At 48.4% G+C, this 11223-nt stretch overlaps 1 protein-coding gene across 1 annotated transcript; it reads left to right on the top strand.

Moving 5' to 3' along the window:
* Window positions 1-1179: 1179 nt before the first annotated feature.
* LOC148163631 (uncharacterized) lies at window positions 1180-2798 on the top strand. Its single transcript, XM_088025520.1, is given in 3 exon segments — window positions 1180-1310; window positions 1312-1948; window positions 1950-2798. Coding segments are annotated over 3 exon segments (1617 nt in total).
* Window positions 2799-11223: the final 8425 nt, after the last annotated feature.

Below are 11223 nucleotides of genomic sequence, written 5' to 3'. Positions count from 1 at the left end.
CTTATAAATAGTTTGTCTTTCATTTATAAACTTCAAGAGTCCAGATTTGTTACTGTGATGTTTCCTGGGTCTAAATTATACATGAGAAAGTTCCCCTGACGATACAGTTTTCACCATGGGAGCCTGCCAGCATTGAGAATGGAGATAAATAACTGGAATTTTAAACACATGCTTACAAATTACTGCAAACCTCATATACAATAAGTAAATGACAGCAAGGGAATCAAGATCCTTAGAATTATTCACATAAAGCTTCTTTCTCACATAATAGTGGCAATATAACCAGGATTCCAGTATAGACAGAGCCCTCCTTTTTGGGGATACACCTAAGGCTAGAGGTAGTTTGGCTGGGACCTCATACCCCAGTTGTTTGGCCCACAGTAACAGCAATTTTGCCATGGACAGGAGCCTGAGGTTGTAAACCTGCTAGGTTTCTGATTTTCCTTATTCTGGGAATGCACAGTTGGATTAACTGATGGAAAAAGTCATGCCACACAGACATTTTCCTTTCAAGAAGTTAAGGAGAGTTCAGCCACAGTGCAAGTTCTTTCTGCATTTATCTTGGACTTAAAAAAAATTGGAAATGGCTACAACATGACATGCTGACATATGAGAGTACAAATGGGGTAGGTTTGAGAAGATGGTGGCAAAGAGAAGAGGTTGACCGATATGTGAGCATTTGTGGGGGAAAAGTAGCAACAATGTAGTGGGAAAGACTGCAGGTTAATATGCCCGTACGTGTGTATATACACACACATACACACAGATTCTCCCAAGGTTACAATGAAAGCATTGAAGAGCCTGAACCTCAGCTTCACGAGCCACGGCTCCTCAGCCCGGGACCCGCCCCGCCCGCGCCCCGCCCGCGCCCCGCCCGCCGCCGCCGCCGCCGCCGCCGCCACCCGCCGCGCATGAGGCGCGCCCCCGGGGCCGCGGCCGGGGGCCGCTGAGCGCCGGCCGCCCCGCGGATGCGCGCGGCCGCCCGCGCCGGGGCTCCCAGGCCGCGCCGGGCACGGGGCTGAGGGACCCCGCGCGGCATGCCCGGCCCGGCCTGCCTTCCGCCGCCGCCCAGGGCCCGAGCCCGCGCGGCCTGCACCGAGCCCGGCGGCGCCGCGTAGCGCAGCGGCAGCGGGAGCGCGGGAGCCTCCCGACGGCGCGGCCGCAAGGTCACCGCGCACCATGGAGGCCAAGGTTCGCCAGAGCCGGCGCTCGCGCGCGCAGCGGGATCGCGGCCGCCGTCGGGAGGCGGCCCGCGACGCCCGCGACCAGAGCGCGTCGTCGGGCGACGAGACCGAGCCCGGGCCTGGCAAGTGCCCCGCGCGCCTCCGCCGTGCGCCCCCCGCGCCGCCGCCGCCGCGAGTCCAGCTCGCAGGAGGAGGAGGTCATCGAAGGCTTCGCCATCGCCAGCTTCAGCACGCTCGACGCCTTGGAGAAGGACATGGCCCTGAAGCCACATGAGCGGAAAGAGAAATGGGAGCGTCGCCTTGCCAAGAAGCCCCGCGAGTCAGAAAACTGCCCGTCCGCAGAACCAAGTGAGAATGGGCGTCCCCTGGAGATCGTCAGTCCCGAGCAGGACCTGGAGCCTGCCTGCGACCGGGGGAAGAAGAAGGTCCCACTGCAGCCCACCAAGCAGGTGTGCTCCCCAGAAGCGGGGCCGCTCCCAGCCAACCACTGGGACCAGAACGGCCCGGCCCAGCACCAGCAGCAGCTCCAGCCCAGCCAGCCCCAGAGGTCACTCCCAGCCCCGTGTCAGCGCTGCCAGCCCCGTTGGGCTCTCCCGGACCCCGGGCAGCCCTGCCAGCCCCAGCGGCCACTCCCGGGTCAGCGCAGCTGGCCCCAGCGGTCACTTCTGGGCCCAAGGCAGCCCTGCCAGCCCCGGCGGTCACTTCTGGGCCCAGGTCAGCCCTGCCGGCCCCAGCGGCTGCTTCCGGCCGCAGCGGCTGCTTCTAGCCCCAGAGCAGCACTGCCGGCCCCAGCAGTCACTCCTGGCTCAGCCTTGCCAGCCACTTTGGGCGCTCCTAGGCCCTAGGCAGCGCTGCCAGCGCCTGTGCTCCCTCCTGGCCCCGTGGCACTGCTGCCGACCCCTGCGCTCCCTCCTGGCCCCGTGCCACCTCTGCCGGCCGCTGCGCTCCCTCCTGGCCCTCTGGCACCGCTGCTGGCCCGTGTGGTCATGGGTGGCCCCCTGTCTCCGTGGCCAGCCCAGCAGGGCATCCTCAGGACAGCGGTGCCGGCCCCCACAGTCACTCCTCCTGCTGCGTCCACGCTGCCGACTGGCCAGCTCACTTTCAGGCCAGTGCTGCTGCCCCCGGCGTACTCTTTTAGCCCCTTGCCAGCCCCGGAGGTCCCTTCTGGGCCAGCCCAGCCACCCCCAGGTGTCACTGCTGGGCCTCAGTCAGCCCCAGCAATTAGTTGAAGCCCCAGAGCACCCTGGCCCCCCAAAACCTTCACTGCTGGGCCCTGGACAGCCGTGCCAACAGAAGCGGCCACTCCTGGGCCCAGAACAGCCCTGCCAGCCCCTGCAATCCCTCCTGGGTCCCAGCCAGCCCTGCAAACGCCAGCCGTTACTCCCCATCCCTGAGTGCCCCTCGCTCCTGGGCCGGCCAGCCCCGCCCCGTCGGCCTCCCCTGGGGCCCCCGAGCCGGCGGCGGCGGTCACTGCTGGACCTGGTTCGGGCCCATCAGCCGCAGCTCTCACTCCTGGCACTGGGCCGTCCCTGCAGGCCCCTGAGGTCACGACGGACTCGATCTTCCACCCCTGCGGTAGCCCACCAGGCCCCATCTGTGAGTCCTGGAGCCTGATGCCCATTTTCTAGGCCACCCTGGGTGTGGCTGTGCTGGGCAGATGTGCTGGCAGACTGGCCAGAGGCCTTCTCCAGACAGGCCGGGCTGTTTGCGGTCGGAAACTGAGGCTCAGCAGAGGCAGCCCCTGCAGGGCCGCTACCAGGCTGAGGCCCACCTGCACCAGGAAGAGAGGAGAGGACCCCCAGCATCTTCCCACCTCCCTGCCATGCCTGCCCCCATCGTGCCTGCTACTTTGGGATGTGCACACTCCTAGGAGAGTGGACACGGCTGCCCCCAAGGGCTTGGGCTTATTGGAGGGGTTGCTCAGTGTCTCTCTGTGCCTCTGAAGTGCCCACGTGTCCTTGTATGTCGGAGCCTGTGCACGCCCAGCTCGGTGTGTGTACGTGTTGTGGGGGTGTGCCAGCGCAGGCCTCGCGCTCCTTGGGCCCTAACCCATTTGGCCAGTGTGCATTCCATGCCCCTAGGCAGAATGTGAGCCCAGCTGGAGCCAGGCCACAGGTCCCGCTCACCTCCCCTCTGGTGAAGGGCGATGTTGCATGTGCATCTCCAGGGTTCTGTGAATGCAGGGAGGGGACATGGGGGGCACTCAGGGCTGTCTGTGGCCAAGTAGGAGCTGCTGGTGACAGGAGGGTGTCTCCCCCCACCCCCCCAACCCTGCCTCCACCCCTGTGGCTAGGCACCGAAGTGGAGGCAGAGTTTCCCATCCCCCCAGCTCTGGACCAGGAGGGCCGGGGCCACTCTTGGAATGCCTCCTCCTGGCCTCCCACTCAGCCCGTGCAGCTTTCCAGCTGTTGGCGCCCCAGGACATTCCCTGTTGGGACAGACCTCACACTACAGGGCTTTTTCTGCCCTCCGCCCATCCCAGACCCGTGCTCAGGGGTCGCCTGTTCCTCACCCCAGATCCCTGGCTCAGGGCAGTCCCACACTGGTGCTCCTGGAGTCCTGGGCATAAGGCAAGAGCTCAGCTCTGACCCTCCAGAATTCGAGGGTCTCTGGGGAGGGGGCTGCAGCCCCTTCTGGACAGCCGCATCAGCCAGCTGGGGGTGCCCTGGCTGGGCTCCTGGCAGCCCTTTGTGTGCCTAGTGTCACTGAGCCGCGACGGCCACTCTAGTGCTGACCCTGTTCCTGGAGGCTTGGAGGTGCCCCCCCCCGCCCATACCATTTGCTCATGAGGACACTGGCCCTCTGGGGTCCCCACTGGCTGGGTGTGGGGGCCGCCCAACGCCCAGAGCAGGGCTTACGGGCATCTGGTCCTCACCCAGGGTCTCCCAGAAACGCGGGGCTTATTTTTCCGATTAAAGAAAATAAAAAGTGCCGTGCCATTATTTTTATGACCAAAAAAAAAAAAAAAACAATGAAAGCATTGAAGAAATTCTTGGAGTGCCACAAAATTTAGTAAATATGTGTTTCATGGAGGAACCAACGTTACCCTGATGTCCTGAACCAAGCCCCCCAAATTTTAGGCTGTTTGGAACATTGGAGAACTTTCATTATGCATTCAGCATACATCAAAAATGTCAAAGAATAGAAACAAGAAAGAGCCAGTGCAAGATTAGTGTGGCATGAAAGACAGACCAAGGATTCGTATCCCACCCCGGCCGGGTCTCCCAGCAGGGCAGAGTGCTCCAGGGGCAGAGCTGTCGAACCTGGCTGTGTCAGCTCCAGTAGCAGTTCTAACATTCTGGAAGCCTCAGATTCCTTTGAGAATTTGGTCAAATTTAGAGTCTATCCCTAGAAAAATGCGCACAAATACCCCCATTTTGCATATAATTACAGGAGATTTTCAGATCCCCAGAAGCTTTGGACTAAGACTTCTGACTAAAGGATCCCTCTAGACCTTTCTGATGGATGAAGCTTTATGCTGAATGGTCTCATATTTCTTCATCAAAATAACTACCAAACCTGCCTTGTTGCATTTGCCTCAGACTTCATTTTCTTCACCATGGTAATAAAAAGTCATCATAGTTGTAATCCCTATAAATGATGATGATAACCAGCATATGGTGAGCTCTTATATGTCAGGCAGTATTCTAACAGCTTACATGTATTATCCTACTGGGTCTTCATAGTGACCCTATTGAACGAAATGCTGTTATCAACCTATTTTACAGATGACACCACTGGGGCACAGAGAATTTAAAGTAACAAGTAGTAGTTGGCAAGTCCAGACTCTGACAGTCTGATTTCAGACCTTGCATTCTTACCCTTCCGGTTTCTTCTACTCATAAAAATGTTTCTCCCCTATACATACATAGCAGTAGAAACTCTAAAAACAAACACACAGAACAAAAAACAATGAACTGGGAAAAAAATTTTTTAAGAAAATTGTTTTATCTTCTTTCCTTATTATTTCAGAGAAATAATAGAGAAAAGGTTCAGAGAAAGTCTTAGCATCTTATGCAAAGGATCCATCCCTTCTCCAATTCCAGTGGCCAGTTGCCACCCATCACATCCCTGAGCTGGGTGGTCCTTGGGTCCTTCATCTCATTTTACATGGCCACAGATAAATGGATTGAGAATCACTTATCCATTCCTTCCTGTCAGCTTATTGTAACCTATGGCAGTTTAGATGGCACAGGATGTCCCCAACATGGGTCAACTTAATTAAAAATTAAGTAAGATCAGACTATATTAGTAGAGTTAATGATATTAGTCGTTAATGTGGTTAATTGTATAAAATGAGGCCCTTAAGTAGTAGAATCTTTGCAATAATTTGTAATGAGAAAAGTGATTTCGAAAATCTTTTGTGCCACATTTTGTTGGGCTTTTCACTGGCAAAGTAGCGAAAGGATTGTCAGATTTAAAATTAATCATTTCAGTTTATATTAATAAGTCCAATATGTGTGTCTGTATGTGTGTTTTTCTGACACCACCAAGCAATTCTCCCATGCTTAGTGGACCCTGCCTGGATGTCCTACAGCTTAACTCAGTTCTGACACTGCATACCTCCAGGTAGGTAGTGTCAGATCACAAGGGTAAGGGCTCAGTCCCACAATCTGCCCTCCGCCTCAGATACCAGTCACAAGACCAGATTGTCATTTGTGCTTCTGACCAACTGGCTATAAATTGGAGGCTATAGAGACTCCCCTCCTTGGGTTTGATACATTTCCTATAGCAGCTCAGAGAACTCAGAGAAACCCTTACTTATGTTTACCAGTTTATTATAAAAGGATAAAACTCAGGAACAGTCAGATGGAAGAGATGCATAGGGCCAGGCATGGCGGAAGGGTTGTAGAGCTCCCCATGCCCTTTCTGAACACACCACTCTCCCCATATCTCCTGTCATTCACCAACCCCGAAGCTCTTTAAACCCCATCCTTTTGGGGTCTTTATGAAGCCTTCATTACATAGACACAATGAATTAAGTCATTGTCCATTGGGAATCGGACTCCACCTCCAGACACTCTCCACTCTGGGAGGTCAGGGGAGTGGGACCGAAAATTCCAGCCCTCTAATCGCAGGGTTGGTTCTGCTGGCAACCAGCCCCCATCCTTTGGTGCTCTCCAAAAGTTACCTCATTAACATAAACTCAAAAACATTAACATTAAAGGGGTTTGTTATGAATATCAAGACACCTTTATCACTCTTATCACTTAGGAAGTTCCAAGGGTTTTAAGAGCTTTGTGCCAGAAGCAGAATGAAGACCAAATATACATTTCTTATTATAAATCACAGTATCACACAAGTGTTTCAAATCTGCTCAACTTTTCTGTTATAAGGGCCTATCAGCAGTTATGTGAACTAGCAGATGTTTAGACTTATTTTGGAACAATTTTAGATTTACGGAAAAGTTTCCCAGATAGCAGAGAGTCTCCATATACCCTCTCCTCAGCTTCCTTGACGTTAACCTCTGTCATATCCACAGCACATCTGTTAAAACTCAGAAATTAACATTGGCACAATGTGTTAACTATAGGCTATATTCAGATTTCACCAGTTTTTCCAATATTGTCCTTTCTCAATTCCAGGGTCAAATCCAGGATACCACACTGTATTTAGTCATCATACCTTCTTAATCTCTGCCAGTCTGTAACAGTTTCTCAGTCTTGTTTCTCATGACTTTGGCACTTTTGAAGAGTACTGATGAGGTATTTTATAGAATGTCCTTCGTTTGGGGTTTGACTTATTTTCTCATGATTAGACGGTGCTTGTAGATGCTGGGGAAGAAAACCATAGAGGTCAAGTGCCCCTCTCATCACATCCTATCAGTGGGTACATAATATGACTCCTCACTGATGAGTCTAACATTCATCACTGGCTAAGGTGAGGTCCATCAGGTTTCTCCACTATAAAGTTACTGATTTCCCCCTTTTCATACTCTATCTGTTGGAAGCAAGTCACTAAATCCAGCCCCTACTCAAAGGGAGGAGAATTAAGCTCCATTTCCTGGAGGGGGGATTATCTACATAGATTATTTAGAATTCTTCTGTAAGTAAGATTTGTCCTTTTCCCCCATATATTTATTTATCCAAGCATTTATTTATATCAGTATGCACTCATAGATATTTATTTTATTTCCTGAGTTATAATCCAATACTATAGTTATTTATTTGGTTGTTCAGATTGTTCCAGCTTTGGCCATTAAAGTTCTTTCAGTTTGGCTCCTCTGTCCCTTGGATATAATACACCTCTTTCTCCATCTTTCTCTTTTTAAGCACTTCCTCAATATCTAGCACTAATAAGATGCCCCAGGCTCATCTTGCCTTTTCCATGCCCCAGTCCTGAAATCAGTCAATTTTCCAAGAAGTCCTGGTTTCCTTCATTGGAGAATGATGCTAGAGGTAAGATCTGCGTCCGGAGTGTGCTCATTGCTACTGAGTGTCATATTTTCTAGGTCCGCTCGGAAGATGGAGTTAAGAAATAAGTGTGTATATACTAAGTCATGTATACACACAAACCTACATTTATTTCTCTATCAAAGCTAAAAGATATATAAGTATATATATTCAATAGATATAGTGAAGATACATCCACTGAACATATGAAAGATAGGGGAAAATATAGGTCTGTGTGTATACATGTGTGTATACATGTGTATATATACATGCATGTGTGGATCTATCTGAAGATAAGTAGGTAGGTAGATAGAGAGATAGATAGATAGATAGATAGATAGATAATCTCTGACTCTTACTCAGCACCATGGGGTTCATTCTCAATTTCTTCTTTTGCTTATTTGTAACTTCTTCCTGACAGTGTAAACTCTGGCTCCCATTATCCATAATTTACTTACTCACTTGTTTAATCCTAGTATACAAGTAAAATAGTTTTAGAATTGTTAACTCTTACCCCTCTGAGAAACTAATTTACTATAGTGTTGATATACAGATCTTTTTGTCCTTAGACTGAAATACCCAGTGAAAACACTGTTTTCCAAAATTATCTGGATCAGTAACACTTTTCCCACCCCCTTCAATGAGATTATCTCCCACATTTATAATACAGTTAGATTTGTCACAGTCTGCATTACACCCTGGGATCGCCCAACATCCTGGTTGATTTTTTAATTTGCATACAACAAAGTTCATATGGTGCACAGTTCAATAGGTTTTGACAAATTCATAGAACCGTGTATCGAATACTCCAGGACCATAGAGAATGGTTTCATTGACCTAAAATTTCCCTTGTTCATTCTTTTTGTAGCCAACCCCACCCTTAATCCTTGGAAAACACTGGTCTGTTTTCAATCCCACAGTTTTGTCTTTTTCATAATGTCACATAAATGATATCCTGTAATATAAAGTCTTTTGGGTTTTTCTTTTATTAGGTAAAATGCACTTGAAATTCATCCATGATGTGGGAATCGATAGCTTGTTCCTTTTATTGCTGAGTAGTATTCCACTGAATGGATATGCCAAGTTTTTTATAGTTTCCCCTATTGAAGGACATCTGGTTGTCTCCAGAGTTTAGTGATTATGAATTGTTGTTATAAATGTAGGTTAACTTTCCATGAGAACAGAAGTTTTCAATTCCCTTGGATAAATACCAGAAGTGTGATTGTTGATGTGATTGGATAGTCTATGTGTAACTTTGTCAGAACTGCCAAACTGTTTTCCAAAGTGACTATACAATCTTGCCTTCCACCAGGGATGAATGAGACTCCTCACTGATCTACAGCTTCTTCATCATTTTGTATTGTCTGTTTGATTTTAGTTATTCTAAGAGATGTGAGTGGTATTTCATTTTGGTTTCAGTTTACATTTCCTTAATGCCAAAAGATGTTGACCATCTTTCTTTATGCTTATTTGCCATCTTCCTGTCTTCTCTGATGAAACGTCTGTTCAGATCACTTGCCTATGTTTTGAGTTGTGTTGATCTCACTAAAAATATTTTATTAATAATAACAAATTATAATGACATTTTGTGCTATTAATATAATTTTTAAATATTAATTTCACCTCTATCTCATCTCTTTTCAAATTTTAGTTTCATGTATGTTTATAATTTATGTAACATTTGTACAGAAGAACATGAGTGTGATTCATGATTTGATATATAGCTACTAGGGGTACGTGCTCATTATTGGTGGGATTTGTGATCAAGTTTGGAAACTGTTGCCTGAGAAAGAAGCTTGCACTTGGGTGGGAGGCCCTGGTGGAGTTGAATAGTGAGGAGAGCTGTTGGGGAGGAGGAAAAAAGAGAGAGAGAGGTACGGAAGGCCCAGAGTGTAGTTATCACCCAAGTCCCAAGAAATGGGATTCTAGAATCTCTGGGTAGTTGGGAACAAGAGTTAAGAATTCTTTTCTCTCTAAGGCTCTGAAGAAAGATTCCTGGTAGAAGACAGATCACTTGTGCCTTGTAAGAATCAGAAATGGCTTCATGGGGTGCAGGAAGCTCATGTGAGCTGCCAAGCACTGACTGAGTAAGTAGAGGAGTATTCCTTTCACAGAATTACCTGAGCAGGCTCTCTGGGGCAGGTACCAGGAATCTGCCTTTTTGATAAGGCCTGAAGTGTCCCAATGAAGCCATCTGTCCCAAAGAACCGGCAATGGCAACCTCTGGCTTGAAGGACACCGAACATTGTGCTTGGGGCTACCACTGCTGTGGGGTCTTGTTTTGTTTTGTTTGCTACCAGTGCGATTCTAAGGCAGGGGATGTAAACCAACCTAATTGGTAAGCTCTGCATAGTAAACCTCATGTGTCTCCCTCTCAGTGCCTGGCATATAACTCACTGCTTACATCACAGACCATTCCTGAAAAGGGCCAGATAATAAGTATTTTAGATTTGTGGTCTATATATTCGCTAACACAACCACTCAACCCTGCGAAAAGCAGCCATACACTCTATATTACCGAATGGGCATAGCATTGTTCCAATAAAACTTTACTTAACAAAAGCAGGCCTGGTTTGCTGACCCTTGTTATTCACCAGTATGTATTCTATATACCCTAGATGACATGTAGTTACCTTATTGCTTAGTTACTTTATTTTTTTAAGATTTTATTTATTTATTTATTTATCAGAGAGAGAGGGCACAAGCAGGGGAAAGAGTAGAGGGAGAGGGAGAAGCAGTCTCCCTGCCAAGCAGGGAGCCCGATGCAGGGCTCGATCCCAGGACCCTGGGATCATGACCCGAGCCGAAGGCAGACGCTTAACCATCTGAGCCACCCAGGTACCCCTGCTTAGTTAAAGACTTCATAGTGATTCTTCCTCTGGCCCTTCCGAATACTCAGCCCTGATTTTATCCTCACCTATCAATTGGAGAATGTAACTCTAAGAGAGGAAACTAATAACTTTAGAAATTTCTAGGCAGGGCAGAAAATTATTCTGGGTGAAAATATGTATGAATATCACATTCAGTATCAGAAATTTCATTCCACCCTTATCCCAGCAAGGTTGCTGTATTTGGGGAAGACATTGCTTCAAGAGAGGAAGCACTTCTAGAAAACCAATAGCCAACAAGGCATGGAACTCTCTGCCACTTAACTCATAAGTGGATGGCAGTTCAAACAATTCAGTGGGGGGTCTCTTTATGGCCTCTTTACTCCCACCACCAACTCTTCCCTCCTCTCATGACCAATGGTCATCAGTCCCCTTTGCTCATTGGTCAATACCATGACTTTCAGGGGGGCCCACGAAGTAGTGATGAAAGAGCTCAGAAAAACATTGCATTTGCAATATAACACTGATAGTTTTGAAACAATGCTTCCACATTTGGAGCTGTATTAAGAGATTGGATGAAAGACAAGGTGCTAAATCTTCTTGCTTCAATAAAGCCTCAAATAATAAATCTTAATGTTGTCCATACAGACCCGTGTGTATTTCATCTCTGGTTGAAACTGGGGTGTGTGTTTCCACATACATAGAGAATGCTTCACTCTTCGTATTCTATTTTTTTCTATTCATAGAATGAAAATGAGAATCCTGGATATGTATCACTCCCTGTGATTTCTAACTGGACATCAATGAAGGAGGGTTCAT

Source organism: Eumetopias jubatus, unplaced genomic scaffold (assembly GCF_037043125.1).
Source record: "Eumetopias jubatus isolate StellerSeaLion01/CBP00866 unplaced genomic scaffold, mEumJub1_p1.0 scaffold_8, whole genome shotgun sequence".
NCBI classification, from domain to species: Eukaryota; Metazoa; Chordata; class Mammalia; order Carnivora; family Otariidae; genus Eumetopias; species Eumetopias jubatus.
The sequence above is the reverse complement of the archived record's forward strand: the minus strand, read 5'-3'. Positions and strand labels throughout refer to the sequence as shown.